At 47.9% G+C, this 17,766-nt stretch overlaps 1 protein-coding gene and 1 pseudogene across 2 annotated transcripts in view; both read left to right on the top strand.

Annotated features, from left to right (window-relative positions):
• Window positions 1-17,766, top strand: part of LOC144279313 (uncharacterized) — a 284,264-nt pseudogene that overhangs the window by 41,598 nt on the left and 224,900 nt on the right.
• Window positions 7,132-17,766, top strand: part of TRIM28 (tripartite motif containing 28) — a 54,161-nt gene continuing 43,526 nt past the window's right edge. For both annotated transcript variants that reach the window (XM_077840421.1, XM_077840420.1), the window contains exon 1: window positions 7,132-7,654. In XM_077840421.1, the coding sequence (XP_077696547.1) occupies window positions 7,432-7,654 (223 nt within the window). In that variant the 5' untranslated portion in view covers window positions 7,132-7,431. The remainder of the gene's footprint in view (window positions 7,655-17,766) is intronic.

Below are 17,766 nucleotides of genomic sequence, written 5' to 3'. Positions count from 1 at the left end.
AAAATAGAATGAAGGAATATGTGTTTAAATTACAGAGAGTGAGAAAAACGGGGAGACCTGCATTCCTGCATTTTTGTACCAGATATGCTGGGAACAGTCCTTGAGATACAGAGGCGCTGTTTTCCACTCCCTGCTCTTGTGTTATGTCTGTTTTAACTCCTCGTCTCCTGGTTGACACCCATACCGATAAGAAAGTTAGTGAAGCACTACGATTTGCTAAAAGTTATCTACAATAAGGGGGATAGATGTGCATGCATATAGAGAAAGAGGATTTTAACTAATATGGGGGGGGCTGCTTTATGAATAAATCTGTGACGCGATGGGACTGTCTATAAAAACCTATGAGTTTTACTTAGAGGCTGGCTGGTTCTCTTTGGAGACAGGCCACTCTCTATTGTTGTGTGCACTCTTCAATAAAGAGCTTTGAGTTCGGACCTTGCTGGTGTTGCCTGTCTCTCTCCGGTCAGACAACGAACCCTGCCGTCTGGGGTTCGAGTCCTCGACAACACCCACTCCACACCCTGCTTTATCAGATGTTATATTTACAGTCTGTAGCCAGCTTCCCAGCCCAACTGGCGTCTGGGGAACGCTGCAGCAGGCCCTGCCTGCAGCTGCTCTCCTTCTGACTCCCTACTCTTCCCTCGCCCCCCAGCACTTCCTTCCTGTTTGCTTACACAATCCTAGCGACTGGGGATAACCCCCCACTCACTGTATCTCCCCTCCATTAACTGGCCTCCTCTGCCAACTGTCTGACCAATGCGGTCCCAGTGAATCGGTACTGGTGGAGAGGGTGCTGAGTTAGCCCAACAGGAGACAATGTCAGACCATGTTGTTACTAAAATACAGTGGCTTCTAGAATTGGCTTAGGGAACCCCAGCTGGCTATGCCTGGCCTACACTTGACCCACTTCACCATCCAGTTGACCGATGTTCCCACCCTTACCCTAAAGCTTCCCAGTAGTGTGCTGGCACAGCTGCAGATCCCTGGAGCAAGACTAGAGCGCTGACTAGAGAAGTGTTGCCTAGCAAATAGAGGACCAGACTCAGGAGGCTGGAGTTCTCATCCTGGATCTGCTGCTGTGTGACCTTGGGTGAGTCTGATCCCATCTGCTTGCCTCAGTTTCTCCAGCTATGCAATGGCGATCATGAGACTGAGCTGCCTTGTGAAATGCTTTGAGATCTACCAATGATGAGAGCTAGGAGTTATTATTTGCAGTGTGTTGCTGTAGCCATGTCAGTCCCAGGGTATGAGAGAGACAAGGCGGGTGAGGTAATATAATTTTATTGGACCAACTTCTGTGGGTGAGAGAGACAAGCTTTCAAGCTTACACAGAACTTGTCTTCAAGTCCAGGAAAGGTTCTCAGTGTCAGCTTGTCTCCTTCACCCACAGAAGATGGTCCAACAAAAGGGATTACTGCATCAGTTTAAATTCACCCACAGGTTATACCAGAAAATACTTTCTCATGTAGAGCAGGCCTGAATGGGAGCTGAGCCATTTGGAAAATGAGACGCATGGAGCCTGGCTTTCAAGTGCTCAGCACCCTTGAGGCTGGATGCTCCATGAAGTCAACTAGGCATTTTGCTGATGCTAGCGATTTTTACATGGGAGATGCTCAGATGTTACAGTGGTGAGTGGCAGGAAATGATGCTAAGGTAGGGAGGTAAACAAATATGTGTGGGGATGGGGGGATGGATGGAGGGGTGCGTGTGCAGAGGGATGTCTGAATGGATGTCTGGTGGATAGATATGTGTGGGAGTGGATGGCAGATAGGTAGATAGATATGCGTGGGGATTGAGGGGGTGGAGATAAGAGAGTGGATGAAGCAGAATGGGGATGGATGGAGGGAGGAGGTGGGGATGGGGGTGGGCAGAGGAGGGGATGGGAATTGGGGATGGATGGACAGGGTGGGGGTGGATAGGGAAGGGGGTGGACAGAGACTTCGAGATGGATGGTCTAGATTGCTCTGCAATCAGCATTCTGGGCCACTGTGCAAATTTGGCCCCTCAGCGGACGCTGAGTCCTTTGGAACATTCCAGCCGGGCTGTTGGGGGCGGCAGCACGAACATAAAAATGGCCACACTGGGTCAGACCAATGGTCTGTCTAGCTCAGTATCCTGTTTTCTGACAGTGGCGAGTGCCAGGTGCTTCAGAGGAAATGAACAGAACACGGCAATTATCCAGTGACCCATCCCTGTTGTCCAGTCCTGGCTTCTGGCCATCAGAGCTTTAGGGACACCCAGAGCAATGGGTTGTACCCTGTCCATCTTGGCTAATAGCTATTGATGGACCTATCCTCCATGAGCCTATCTAATTCTTTTGTGAACCCCGTTATAGTTTTGGCCTTCAAAACATCGCCTGGCAATGAGTTCCACAGGTTGACTGTGCATTATGTGAAGAAGTATTTCCTTTTGTTTGTTTTAAACCTGCTGCCTATTAATTTCATTGGGTGACCCCTGGTTCTTGTGTTATGTGAAGGAGTAAATAACACTTCCTTATTCACTTTCTTCACACCCGTCATGATTTTATAGACCTCCATCATATACCCCCTTATTCATCTCTTTTCCAAGCTGAAAAGTCCCAGTCTTATTAATCTCTCCTTATAAACATGCTGTTCCATACCCCTAATAATTTTTGCTGCCCTTCTCTGTACCTTTTCCAATTCTAATATATCTTTTTTGAGATGGGGCAACCCCATCAGTATTCACGATGTGAGCATACCATGGATTTATATAGTGGCATTATGATATTTTGTGAGCTTTTTTTACTGTTACTGCAGATTGAATGGATGTTTTCAGAGAACTATCCACAATGACTCCAAGATCTCCTTCTTGTGTGGTAACGGCTAATTTAGACCCCATCATTTTGTAGGTATAGTTGGGATTTTCCAATGTGCATTGCTTTCCATTTATCAACATTGAATTTCATCGGCCATTTTGTTGCTCAGTCACCCAGTTTTGTGAGATCCCTTTGTAACTCTTTGCAGTCTGCTTTGGACTTAGCTGTCCTGACACTAATTTTGTATCATCTGGAAACTTTGCCACCTCACTATTTACCCCTTTTCCCAGACCGTGGATGAATATGTTGAACAGCACTGGTCCCCCAGTACAGATCCCTGGGGGACTCCACTATTTACCTCTCTCCCCTGTGAAAAATGAACATTTATTCTTACCCTTTGCTTCCTGTTTTTTAACCGGTTACTGATCCATGAGGGGACCTTCCCTCTTATCTCTGACTGTTTATAATAGCAAACAACACTTCTGATTGCTCTCCTCCCTTCCTCAGAGGAGAGTTTACACAGGCTAGGGAGAGAGGCGGACAGGGAGGGGTGCAGGAGCAGAGGGACGCCAGGCCAGGGACCCTGGGGCCATGGCACAGTGGAGAGGGAAGGGGGGTTGGGGTGGAGAGAGAGATGAGTGCCTTTGTCTGGGATTGCTCCACTTAACTGCTTTAGCATCCAAATGGGCTGTGCCCTTAGCATTTCTCTCAGCTGGATGGGCCCCATTGTTCCCTATAGGTCTAGGATGACCCAACCCCACCCCAGTAGTCAATGGGAGTCTGGGAATCAATGGGGAAACTCCCATTGACTTTAAGGAGCTTTGGATGCACTGCACCTTGAGTTGGAAGCCAGGGGAGTCTGGGCCCCAGGGCCTGCGGTTTTCACATATAACAGGAGTCACATGCTTCATAGCTCCTGCAGGCCGAGCTCCTTGTAGACCCAGTGGCTTCTTGCATCCCTCCATCCTCTCTCCCCCCCCCCCGCACCTCCAGCTCCCTGGATTTCAGGGACGCTCTGCATCCCACCTACCCCTTGCCAGTAGCCCTGTGTGCCCCCCATTCCCACCTTTCCCTCACCACCCCTGGGCTCTACATGCCGCCTCATTCCCCCCATACCAGGGTCCCCCATTCTCCCTCAATGGCAGGGGCTGTGTGTACCCCCTAATTCCCCATACCAGCATCCCCCATTGTCCCCACCTACCAGGGGCTCTGTGTGTCCCCCATTTCCCTTATCTGCAGCAGTCTTTCCCATTCTCCTCCCATGGCAGGGGTTGTGTTTGCCCCCTTATTCCCCTCTTCTCCCATTCCAGCGTCCCTCCCGTTCGCCCCACCCTCCAATGGCTATGTATGCCCCCCATTTCCCTTGTCTCCCCTACCAGGGTCGCCCTTTCTTCTCCCATGGCAGTAGCTGTGTTTGCCTCTCATTCCCCCATTACTAGGGCCCCCATTTCTACCTTCCATGCCAGAACATTAAAAACAAAGCACAAGGCCCCTAATCCTGGAGAAATATGCTTAATTTTACTATTTTCTCTGTGTATGTGTGTGTGAGAGAGATTAAATTAAGTATGTGCATAAGTGACCCTCACCCTGGATGTTTTTCTGAAAGCTCCAGCACCTGGTGTCCTGGGATTAGGTCAGACTCAATTTGAATTTTTTAGAAAGCAATTTTTTTACCCTTAGAGTTGCTGAGGAAGGCTTAAGAACGTGACCCAAAGTGCCCACTAGGGGCTCAAATCAGGAGGCAAATAATATGAGCCCCAAACTGATTTTTTTTTTTTAAATCATGAGTTTAAGTCCCGTGACTTCTTTGAGGCCTGACTCCTGATTTTTCAATGTTTGGCATTTGTGACACTACTGGTGTTACCAGGTGGGATGCCTTTGGATTTAACCATCCCCTACAGTATTAAGAGCCTGGATGCTGGCAGTATGTCTACACTGCGATAAAAAAACCTGAGTCCAAGTCAGCTGATTCAGGCTTGCATCTGCGGCTTCAGGGCTATAAAATTGCAATGTAAACGTTCAGAGTGAGGAGCCCTACCCGAGACCAACCCCACTGTCTACAGTTACACAGCAATTTTATAGCCTTGCAGGCCGAGTCAGCTGACCTGGGTCCATTCTGTGTCTTTTATTGCCGTGTAGATGTACCCTGGGAGTCAGGGAGTGAAACGGGTTAAACTGACTCATCTTTTTGCATTGTACAGAAATTAAAGGGCAGAAATGAGGTGTGTGTGGTGGTGGATCACCAAGATTTTAAAAAGCCCCATTAGCTTTAATTATTGCAAGGGAACCCAGGGACAGAGTTTTATTTTGAAAAATATGATTGCTCCTAGATTTCAAGGCCAGAGGGCACCATTCTGATCATCTAGTCTGACTTCCAGTATAGCACATCAGTGGTGCCTGCATCCAGCACATGCTTTCTGGCTATGCTAGAGCAGACCTGTTAGAAAGAGACACCTGGTCTGGGTTTAGAGACTCCAAGTGATGGAGACCCCATCTCTCAACGGACAGGGACGCTCACCCCCTTGTGAGATGTTTCTGTGGTTAATGACACTCACTGTTAAAAACCCAAGCATTATTCCTTGTCTCAGTTTATCTAGCTTTCTCTTCCAGCTGTTGGATCTTGTTAAACTTTTGTGGGCCAGACTGAAGAGCCAGAAATCTCCCAGGTAGGCCGTATTGCCAACCCAAAACGTTCAAAAATCATGAGTCAGGCTCACCAAAAACCATGAGATTGGCTTTAAAATCATGAGATTATGTACAAATAATAAATATTGGTGTTCTTTTAATTTGCCTTCTGCTTTTTGAGCCTTTAGGGTGCACTGGGATCACATTTTGAAGCTTTCTCTACCACCATGAGGGCTAGATACTTCATCTGAAGTCTGAAATCATCACGTCTCCACTTGACTCCAGGAGCTGGGACTTTAAGGAAAACAATCATTGTCATGAGACTCATGACAAAATCATGAGAGTTGGCAACACAGTATGTAAGTACTTATAGGCCATGATCAAGTCACCCTCACCTGGTACCCTTCCCTAAAGTTAGTTAAATAGATAAAGCGTCTTTAATCTCTCACAGTGAGAAAGGTTTTAAAGACCTAGAATTGTTCTGGTGGCTTTTTTTAAATGATTGCCAATGGTCTGCTTCACAGCCGCCCTTTCATTATTTGTAAATCAAAGTTCTAGTTTTGGGGAGAGTGTTGAATTCAGGGGCGGGGGGGCAGACTTTGCTCTGGCTGAATCCGGAGTGAATCCGGAGTGACTCCACTAAGCTCAGTGGGGCTGAATCCTGCTCTGGGTCAAACCAGAGTGAACCCCGAACGTCTCCTCTGAGCTCAGTAGGGTGGGACTCTGAGTTGGGTCAGATTGGAGTGATTCTGGAGCAACTCCACTAAGCTCAGCGGGGTGGGACCCTGTGTTGGGTCAGTCCAGAGTGAAGCCAGAGCGATTCCAATGAGCTCGGTGGGGCTGAACCTGCTCTGGGTCAGTCCACAGTGAATCTGAAGTGACTTCATTGAGCTCAGCAGATTCATTAGAATGCCCTGGAGTCACTCCGGATTGACTTTTGCCTCCACCTCCCCGTGAGGGAAGTGGGTTTAGCTTTCTGTTACAGACAGCACGCAAGAAAGACCTCAAGTATTTTGGGAGGGGGGGATGCAGCCCCTCCCCCCTCCAGGAGGAGAAAGGAGCAGGGCCGCGGGAATTTAGGAGAAGGTAATTGGCTTCATCTCCTGCCAGTCATTGAGTATATGTGAGGTAATTCATGAGGTGATTGGTTCTCTCTCCTGTCCGTCCCAGCATTCTTCACGCCTCCTCTCGGAGCTTGGAAACCTACAGGGCCTGCCCTATGTTAATCAAATAAGTTCCCGCCCTTGGGGATAGCTTCGGTGGATGATTGGCCTCCAGACCCGTCAATCACTGATGTTTCCGTTGCCATGCGGAGGGGCGGAACCTTTTTAACGGATCATTCTCAAGCGCCTTTCATACTCTACACAAACGGGCATGCCTCGCCGAAAGCGGATTCGCTCTCATCTCCTTGTCAGTCTCTGCCTATCTCGCCGGCATCGGGCAAACGAGGGAGCGGATTGGCCTGCCTTCCTGTCATTCTCCACACCTCCCCTTCCCGCTCCGCTTGCGCTCCGAGTCCCGCGATTGGCGCAACCCCCAGTCTACCGTCCTTTCTCCCGCCCTACACAGAAACATAAGGTGACGTCCTCCCCCTCCCTCCCCCGAAGACGGGTGGATTGGCCGGTTTGTCTGATCCTCCCTGTCCCAGGCCCGCCCGCGGGGGTTATCTGAGCGCTGATTGGCTCGGCTGCTGCAGCCGTTTCCCCGCCCACCCCCGCCCCGGAGGAGAATCGACGGCGAAGGACGCGCAGCTGCGGGGGGCCTTGTCCCTCTCTAACTCTCTCTTGCAGCGTGCTTGTGCGCGCGCAGCTCCCCTTGTCTCTCAGGCATTGTGCAGCGGGGCCTGAACGCTCCATTGCCGTTAGCAGCAGCGGCGGCGGCGGCGGCGCGCGCGCGCGGCCCTCCCGGTGAACGTTCCGTCCCCAGCGGCGCGCGCGGCCCTCCCGGGGAACGTTACACCAGCGGCGCGCGGGCCCCGCGTGCAGCTGGAGCCGGGAGAAGCGAGGAGCGCGAAGGGGGGAGCGGCCGCCATGTCGGGCTCGGCGGCCTCGGCCGAGGCGGGCGGCCCCGGCGGGGAGAAGCGGCCCGAGGCGCTGGAGCTGCTGGAGAAGTGCGGCGTGTGCCGCGAGCGGCTGCGGGCCGAGCGGGAGCCCCGCCTGCTGCCCTGCCTCCACTCCGTCTGCCGGGAGTGCTTGCGGGCCGAGCCGGCCGCTGCCGCCGACGGGGAGGCCGCCAACAACAAAGAGGGACAAGGTAATCGAGGTGGGCGGGGGCTTGCATGGGATGCCTTGGTCGCGGGGGGCTGGCGGGACTGGGTATTGGGGGGGGTGCAATGGCGGGGGCTGCCGGGCCGGCGGGACTCGGTATGGGGGGGGGCTGTGCAGTGGGGTGAGGAGTGGAGAGAAGGACGTGCCAGGCTCAGGTAGGAGGGGCGCTCGGGCCCACGGGTGTAGGCGAAGTGGGGCGGGGTGCTGTGGAGAGCAGAACCAGTTTTGTACACGAGGTGGCCAGGTTGGATGTGCAGTGGGGAGGGAGGGGGCTGTGCAGTGGGGGCAAGGCCTAGGCTGTGTGGAGCCCATGCGAGAGAGTGTGGGAGTCCAGGCTGGGGGGGATGGTGTGAGGGCAGGAGACCTGTGTAGGAGGTGGAAGTGTGGCACTTCCCTCCAGCCTAGGGAGGCCCCTGGAGTTAGCTGGGTGGGGGAGGAGAGGCCTGCCAGAGGGGCCCTGCTTGTGGCAGTCTCACCCAGCTGCTCTTTCATTTCTCTCTCCAGGACAGCATCTTCCCTCAAACCATTGCTTGAACAGGCCCCCAGCAAGTGCCCTTATTCTCTCCCCAGCCTCACCCGCAAACTGTCCTCCCCACGCTGACTACAGCCAGCGCAACCCCCCACCGTAGTGCCTTATAACGGTGCCGCCAGCCTGCCCTCTCAGTGCTCAGAGGAGTGCCCCCGAACCTGTTCCCTCAGTGACCCCACACTGACTCTCAGTGCCCTTGAACTGTGGCCCTGCCTCCCAATCACCCCCTCAGTGCCCCCAGACTGGTCCTCAGCTCCACCACCCTTTTGCCTATGCACGGTTGCTTCTGGACCTCCCTAGCCCTGTTCCCCCTATGGCCCACTTGTGTCCCTGTTATCCCAGTGCTTACAGGATTCGGACTAGAGACAGAGTGTGCGGCAAGGATGTGGTCAGTGGCTGGGCCATGGCATTTGGGCACAGGGGCCCTGATAAGTGCTGGGTGAAAAAAGTAGAGCACCAGGGAGGTTCACACGTGTCTGCTTTTGGGGATGGAGCCAGGGCTTGCCCTGCCCCTTGTTCTCAGAGAACTTCTTCCAGTAGCACACAGTGACTCAGGTAGATTTCCATGAAGGAAGGAGTTGTTTTCCAAAATGCCAGAAAGATTTAGAAGCTCAAATCCCATAGGTTTTCAGGGCCTAGTCTATACTGGGAAGGGTTGGCTGGTATAACTATACAGTGGAACCTTGGTTACGAACACCTGGGGAATGGTTTCAGCGTAACAGCCGTGTTAGTCTGTATTCGCAAAAAGAAAAGGAGTACTTGTGGCACCTTAGAGACTAACCAGTTTATTTGAGCATGGAATGGAGATTATTCCTAACTCTGAACAAAACAGTTATAGTTCTTTCAAAAGTTTACAACTGAACATTGACTTAATACAGCTTTGAAACTTTCCTATGCAGAAGAAAAATGCTGATTTTAACCATATTAATTTAAATTAAACAAGCACAGAAACAGTTTCCTTACCTTGTCCAATCTTTTTTAAAACTTTCCCTTTATTGGTAGTTTACATTTAACACTGTGTATTTGCTTTTTTTTGTCTCTGCTGCCTGATTGCATACTTCTGGTTCCAAATGAGTTTTGTGATTGACAGGTGTTTGTAACTCTGAGGTTCTATGGTACTGGCAAACCCTACTAATGTGGGTGCAGTTGATACCCATTATAATATATAACTGCACCAGGAGTTTTGCCAGTACAGAAATCATACCCCACTAATCCTCATTACTATACAGGAAAAGGTTTCTACTGTGGACCTGGCCTCAGTGGGATTGGAGATTGCACCCAAAATGTGCTAGCCATTCTGCTGTAGACAGTGGAAAGGAAAAGTTCAACACCTCTTCTTTGTATCTGTTTTCCAAGGAGATTACCTGTAAAAATGAGAAGAGGTGATTTGGGTCTGATATATGCACATGTTTTGTATCAGGGTAACTTGGGGGCAGGGTGGTTTTTCTGAAATAAATAACTGGTACGATTCCCTAGTCTGGATCCAGTTATACCAGTATAATGGTGCCTTATCCTGCCACAGTGTATTCGCTGTCATGGATGGGAATAAGCTGTGCTTGTATAAAGCATCTTCACACTGGGTATAACTGCATCCACACTATGGGGGATTGTAGTGGTATCATGTCATGATTGCAGCATCTCTGGCTCCTTTTTTGCATCTGAGTGCACCTGTTGTATTTATTTGGACAGAATAAATGGACTCAGTGTTAAAGGTGTTAAAATGATCATATCACTGTCCAACAGTAAATGTGGTTTGCATTCTTATATACAGAGAGACCCTGAGACTGCTTATTTCTATGGCAAACACTCCATTAAATTATTTTGAAGCAGGAGGATGAAACACTGCTAAAGCATTTTAAATGTAAAGTACTAAGTCTGTACTAACAAAATTCCTTGTTCCCTTAAGTTGTAGAATTTTTATAACAAAAAACATCTTTTAGATAGTATTAAAGATGGTAACTGTCCTTGGGGGGCAGTTATTTGCTAGGTTGGAGCTGTTGGTAAAGTCTGATCCTGCTTCCTTTAAGACAAGATAAATGCATGGGAGAGGAAAGAACAGCAAAGATAGAAAATTCAGCTTCTCTTTGGACTGACTTTTATTTGCAACCTCACTGCTGGAGAAACACAGGCTCACTCTGCCGTCTGATCAGCCACTTTGAGAACTGGCAAACTTGTATGAGAATCAGACTAGTTAGTTAGGACATGGCATTGCTTTTGGCTGCCTCTCTGGTCACAGGCGTACAGCAGTGTTGCAAAATATGTAGCCTTGGCTAAGCCAGACTTACTAAAACAGAAGGCAAAAGGAAATAAGGTGGGGAATGAAAAGAGCAAGAGTGGGAACGGAGGATGAGCAATAACCAGGCTTACAACTCAAATGATGCTTGGGTTGAAATAGTTGGAGGTGGGGATGTCATTTTGGTCACATTCTCTGGCCTGGTCTTGTGAGGACATTGAAGGCCCAATGGTATCAGAGTGGATTCTGGGGCCTAGGAGACACTATGGGAATAGCAGCTGTGATGGTAAAGTTTGACCCTTCTATTCTGTCTGTCTCAGCTAGCTAGCTGACTTTTCCCTCCAAATCCTTTTTTTTAAGGACCCCAAAATGGAGCCACGGATGTAATATCCTTATCTTCTCTTTTGTCACTAGTTAGGCCTGATTTCCAACATGCCAATTTTGGTCTGATTTCCAGTCCCATACTAGTTTATCAGAGGTGATCTTTAACACAGTCTTTGAATTACAGCAGTAGGCAGAGCGTCTCCCTTTAGTGCCTTTTCCCGTCAACATTTGTTGGACCATTTTATAAACTTACAATTAGCTATTTCTACTTTCCACTGTCAGGCTCACACTTAGGGGTAGGTCTGTGAGACCCCGATTATTACATCATCTCCTTTAGGTAACTTATCTTGGAATGGAATTTTTGCAATGCTCCCCTCCTGGATCGGGTCCTGGGCTACAGTAACCTTGTGTGTGTCTACCATTCTTACCCTTATTAGGGTTGTTAATTTTATTGATAAGTTAGGTAGTCCAAGCTCAATTAGTTTATTAATCAGAGAGCAGCACAATTCAGAAAGGCCAGTACATTACCAGCCAGCCTGGAAGACGGTCATATAAGCATTCATGCAGTGTTGTAGTCATGTTGGTCCCTGGATATTGGAGACACAAAGTGAGGTATTAGCTTTTCTCTGTCACCAACAGAAGCTGGTCCAGTAAAAAACTTCGAGCTTATACTCTTGTCAGCTCAAAAGTTTGTCTTGCAACAGAAGTTGGTCCAATAAAATATATTACCTCACCTGCCTTGTTTCTCATCTAAGTGTTCAGTCTGTCCCAAAATGTGAGCACAAAATCTGTGTGTGTGTGTGTGTGTGTCATACTGGTAGAACACTCCTTCCAGAGTACTCAAGGTTCCAGTTCTTACCAGTTTATCTTCTTTTAACATAATATACCAGGAGTCAGCAAAGCTTAGGTGGGCTTTTTTAAAGCCAGTTTTGTAGGTTGGCTGGCAGCAAAATCATCAAAGCTAATTGTTCTGGCATTGTCCCTTAACAACTCTTAAGCCACCTCTCAGCAAATGCTTATCTTGAGCATTTCTTTTCTTTCCTGCTTCCAGACACTCTTGTTGAGTTAAACTAATGTAGTCATTCAGAAAGCGTCCTAGTAACCAGTCTAGCATACTGTATATAAATAATTACAGAGCCGCTCCATGTCCATCAAATAGCTAAAGCAGCACCACTCTTGTGTGTGGATGAAGCCCTGATCTTAGATACCCCTAGGCATCCATTTTTGACCATAGATTAGCCTCCAAAGTCTGTATTTGGGTGCCTAAGGCCTAGGCTTTCCCAAGCAAAATAGTAGTTTAAATGTTTTAAAATCTTGAGTACCTAACTTGATAACACATTTCTGAAGATGCCTGGTTTCCAGAGGGTGGGTGAGGGCTTTCTGAAAAATAGGCCTCCTTTAAAGCGTCCAAAGGAGCTCCTGGGCATCATGCTTTTGAAAATGCAGGCTTTAAGTGGCCTTTCTAAAGTACAAATCAGATGCTTTTACTGAACTGTTTTGGGGTCATTTACCCATTTCCTCCCTCCATTTAACACAAGTGAGCAGTGCATATGCCTGAGATTTGGCATGTGCATATCCGGATGCTGAGTGGAGTACTCAGTAATAGTTTTTATTCTCTTCTGTAGCTGCTTTTAGCTGGTTTTCTTTGCAAGTTTCAAGTCCTAGGTATACAGTAAGTGGGTGTTTACTGTAACAGGGTCTGGATGGAGTCCTTTGAAGGTGAATTGGTTTGTGGATATTTTGTTGCAAAATCCCCAAGCTGTTAGGTCAAAACCAACAATATTAGGGCTTCTTTCTCTGTACTGTATAAAGGATGATGCTGTCTTAACTCTTCCTTATATCTGATGGCATGTATCCTTCTTGATCGCTGCTTGGGTGGTAAGTAGGGGATATAAAATTTTAACCGGTTAACCAATAAGTATTAGTTAGTCTTACCGTTAATGTATTGCAGTTAATCTTGAAAAGAGATTGGCAGCAGCCCTGAACAGGACCTGTGTCGCGTTAACAAACGGTTAACAGATATAATCAGGGCTTTGGAGTGGAGCCTGGCGCTGGCAGCTCCGGAGTAGTGGAGCTGCAGGTTTTTGCCTGGAGCTGGAGTGACGCCGGAGCAGAGCTCCAAAGCCCAGGATATAATTTTAATAGTTTAAACGGGTTCCTTTTTAAACTATATTTACAGCCCAATGGTGAGTGGTTATTGTCAAAGGACATATACTGAATAGCAAGTGGAGTTTCCAACTATGCATTAATTCAGCAAAAGGCCTTAGGCATTTGTGCAAAGACAAGGTGTTAGTTTAGTTGAGAGGTGGGGGGTTAGTGGTTCTGAGAAATAGCTGGTGTGGGTCCTGTGACTGGTGTTGACTGATTCATGCCTAAACATCCCATTCATGTCTGGTACAGTTTTTTTTTGTGTAGGAGAAGCTTCATTGGTGCAACTTTCACCCTACCTGTAGTATTCATGTGCTGCTGCGCAGACCAGGTAAGCTACTCGTAGCATCCCATTGGAAGGGTTGAAGCGTTATTTATGTACTGGTCTGCCAAGATTCTCCCCTCAAAATGTGGTGAACAAGAGGCAAATGCAAATTGGTGACATGTTTACTGGAGCTTCCTGTGCAAGTTACAAGGCTTCATAATGGGATCTCCGGCACAAATGTAAACGCTACGGAAAGTGGCTGTAAAGGAAGGATTGCTTGGGGCGGAAGAAGCAGCTGTGTAATGTAATGGTGAGCTATCTGAGTCCTCCATTCTCTACTGAAGGCAGGTGGGGGATAGTGTCAACAGATCTCCTGATTTTAAGGGATGGTCCTGATATTTGGGGCTTTGTCTTATATAGGTGTCAGTTCTCAATTCCTTCTCTCCTCCCCCCCCCCCCCCCCGTGATTTTTCACCCTTGTTATCTGGTCACCCTAGGTGGGGATGATGATGGGCCATTCTTCCTTACTGCACAGAGGTCATGCTTTACATGGAAAAAAAGTCTCAAGGTTAATACTGGGAGGGTGTCAGTCTGAGCAGGACATGTTCAGAGATGTCCTGTAATAGTCAGGGGTTGGTCCATATTTCTTCCTTCTTCCATCCAGTGGTCAGATGGAATAGCGGTCTCCTTCCTAAGAAGAGGCCAGTAGGGTGTAATCATATCAAGTCTAATCCAAGATTTAAGACAGTTATGGTGGAAAAGCCAAACCTTGGGCTAACAGGAAAGAATAGTGATCATGTTTAGGAAGTGGGTAAGTGACGGAAGGGCAGGCTTACATTTTTGCTTTGTTTCGAAGATCACAGCTATGAGAGTAGCAAAAGAAGCTTGGAGAAAGGAGATAAGGTAACAGGATATTGCTTTGATTCACAGGGAGATTGTGCAGACTCAGGGAGTCTTTCTCTACTCCTGGCAGCTCTCTGAGGTGGTACTGCTACTAAAATACTGTCTGTTTCTGATTACATTCCTGCAGTTGTCCAGCATGTGGAGTTTTTTGAAAGCTTTAACCATGTTTAAAAGTATCTGAGATGAGATTCTGAGATGAGAATTTTTTGAGTGACTTCAAACTTGCCAAAAGGAAATGCTTTTTGGTGGGGTGAAGATCATGTTGAAATCTTGAGGGAGATAAGGCAGAAAGAATGGCTTGAGAAGTTAGAGAAATGTGGCTTTAGTGCATGGAGTGGCTTTTGCAACATAAACTGAACACGGGGGCTGTGAGTGAAGGTTGAAGGGGAGGCGGGATGGGGGCATATGGTCACATGGAGTTAAGTACAGTGGCGCCATTTTTTAAAGCTGATATATGCCAAGAGAACTGGGATGGCTGTGCTGTGTTGCTTATTAAAATATCCTTGAATGCATTTAAAAAAAAAAACACCTACAAATTCGGGTATCTTGTCTACTTTTGTCTCACTATTTAGATCCAGTAAAGCCCTGTTCTTTCTAGTTGTTCAAGGCCAGCACCAGTATAACTAAAGCAGTTCTCAAACTTTTGTATTGGTGACCCCTTTCACACAGCAAGCCTCTGAGTGTGACCCCCCCATATAAATTAAAAACATTTTTATATTTAACACTGTTATAAATGCTGGAGGCAAAGCAGGGTTTGGAGGTGGAGGCTGAGAGCTTGTGAGCCCCATATAATAATCTCATGAGCCCCTAAGGGGTCACAACCCCCAGTTTGAGAACCTGTGAACTAAAGGCATGTTTAAATCAGTTTAGTTAAACCTGTGTAACTATGTGGATGCTTAAATCTGTTCAAACATGGTTTAGCTTGTTTTGGTAAACTACAACCATACAGTTGTCCTCATAGCAGATGACACTGTTTTAACTGAGTCAGGATTTAAACCTGTTTAACCTAAACCAATAGGACTTCTGTGTGAATAAAGCCCTTAAACTTCCCACTTTTTGTTTTCTGCCTCTTTAATGTAAACAATGAGCAAATGGTTCATGGAATCTCTCTGCTTAGGAAGCGCCATATCAGGTCTTATTCCTGATGCCCAACACTTTTTCAAAATGTGAATTTTTAATGTTTTAAAACTATATTCTTGTGGCTAGATAGAAGTGGCCTGGTTTGTCCCCCCACTTTCCCTGAGGTGCTGAGCATCTTCAGCTTTCTGCTTCAGGGGGAGGTATGGTCTATTGCGTTTCAGATTTCTTTTGTGTTTTAGAGTAGCAGCCGTGCTAGTCTGTATTGGCAAAAAGAAAGGAGTACTTGTGGCACCTTACACTAATAAATTTTGTTAGTCATAAGGTGCCACAAGTACTCCTTTTCTTTTTGTGTTTTAGGAGCCTAACTTGAGGAATCCATGACTGGGGAAGCTTGGCTATTTCTAACAAAGAACAAGTAGGCTAAACACTCAATAAAACACCACATCTTGAGGCCTTTGTGCATCATAAAACCATTTTTGTCACCTTTTAAAGTGCTGGGGTGGGGGGCTTGTGGAGGAGGGGAAGTTGAGAGTCTGGCAGAGCAAAAGGAGTAGTAGTAAACTGTTATTGGGTTACAACTACTTTTATTTACGGTACCCTGCTGTCTTTGTTCTCTGTAAGGGGATGTGTAGTGCTCAACTAGACAAGAAAAACGGAATTTGACCAAGTCCCAGTGACTTGATCTCACATTCAGCAGTTCCTGGCAGTGCTGCATGTGCTTCTTGGGTACAGCTAGGTAAGAGAGAAACAAGCATATTTTGGTTATACAGAGGAGATTAATAGACTGCCTCTCCTGGGCTGTGATGCAATTCCTCCAAGGTCCCCAAACCAACCCTTCTGATATCCTGTGGGCTCTATGGAGGAGAGGCTGGCTTCATTCCTCACTTGGGAGCCGATGTGTCCTGCTAATCGCTCCTCTGTTTTTGGAGATGTAGAGGGGAGGAGATAGTGACTGATTGATGCCCCTGGCAGAGTGGAATGGGCTAAGATAAGAAGAGTTAACAATCCTCTTTTGAAGTGTTTAGCAACCCTGTCCACCCTCCTTCAAAAGGGGTGCTTTAGATTAAAACTGTCAGCTTCCCACTCCGAGCTGGAAAATAGCTAGAGCAGTGGTTCCCAAATTTTTTGGCATCATGCCCCCTTTTTAATTTTCAAGAAACCCTCACGCCCCCCACCTCTCCTTTACCATCATCCAACTCCCCCCCCTTGTCCCCTGACCACCCCCTTCTGGGACCCTCCCCAGGATCCCACCCCCATCCAACCCCCCTGCTCCCTGTCTCCTGACCACCCCCAGACCTGCTGCTACTTATCCAACCTCCCCTGCTCAGAGCAGCAGGATTGGTTTATTGGAAAGCCTGGGAGGTGGGTGGGCGCAAGCTGTGCTGCCTGTGCAGGGGAGGGGCCAGGAGCTCAAGGGCCAGGCAGCCTCTCTCCCCCCTTGGAATTTCTTCATGCCCCCCAGTTTGGGAACCAATGAGCTAGAGATTGTAAAGTTTGAATCATAGAATCATAAAATATCAGGGTTGGAAGGGACCTCAGGAGGTCATCTAGTCCAACCCCCTGCTCAAAGCAGGACTGATCCCCAATTAAATCATCCCAGCCAGGGCTTTGTCAAGCCTGACCATAAAAACTTCTAAGGAAGGAGATTCTACCACCTCCCTAGGTAACGTATTCCAGTGTTTCACCACCCTCCTAGTGAAAAAGTTTTTCCTAATATCCAACCTAAACCTCCCCCACTGCAACTTGAGACCATTACTCCTTGTCCTGTCCTCTTCTACCACTGAGAATAGTCTAGAACCATCCTCTCTGGAACCACCTCTCAGGTAGTTGAAAGCAGCTATCAAATCCCCCCTCAGTCTTCTCTTCTGCAGACTAAACAATCCCAGTTCCCTCAGCCTCTCCTCATAAGTCATGTGTTCCAGACCCCTAATCATTTTTGTTGCCCTTCGCTGGACTCTCTCCAATTTCTCCACATCCTTCTTGTAGTGTGGGGCCCAAAACTGGACACAGTACTCCAGATGAGGCCTCACCAATGTCGAATAGAGGGGGACGATCATGTCCCTCGATCTGCTCGCTGTGCCCCTACTTATACATCCCAAAATGCCATTGGCCTTCTTGGCAACAAGGGCACACTGCTGACTCATATCCAGCTTCTCGTCCACTGTCACCCCAGGTCCTTTTCCACAGAACTGCTGCCTAGCCATTTGGTCCCTAGTCTGTAGCTGTGCATTGGGTTCTTCCATCCTAAGTGCAGGACCCTGCACTTATCCTTATTGAACCTCATCAGATTTCTTTTGGCCCAATCCTCCAATTTGTCTAGGTCCCTCTGTATCCTATCCCTACCCTCCAGCGTATCTACCACTCCTCCCAGTTTAGTGTCATCCGCAAACTTGCTGAGGGTGCAATCCACACCATCCTCCAGATCACTTATGAAGATATTGAAGAAAACCGGTCCCAGGACCGACCCTTGGGGCACTCCACTTGACACCGGCTGCCAACACTTGGGGCACTCCACTTGACAACCGGCATGCCAATGCCATGGAGCCATTGATCACTACCCAATGAGCCCGACAATCTAGCCAACTTTCTACCCACCTTATAGTGCATTCATCCAGC

Source organism: Eretmochelys imbricata, chromosome 23 (genome assembly GCF_965152235.1).
Source record: "Eretmochelys imbricata isolate rEreImb1 chromosome 23, rEreImb1.hap1, whole genome shotgun sequence".
Classification (NCBI taxonomy): domain Eukaryota; kingdom Metazoa; phylum Chordata; order Testudines; family Cheloniidae; genus Eretmochelys; species Eretmochelys imbricata.
This window is presented reverse-complemented; position numbering and strand designations above follow the sequence as displayed.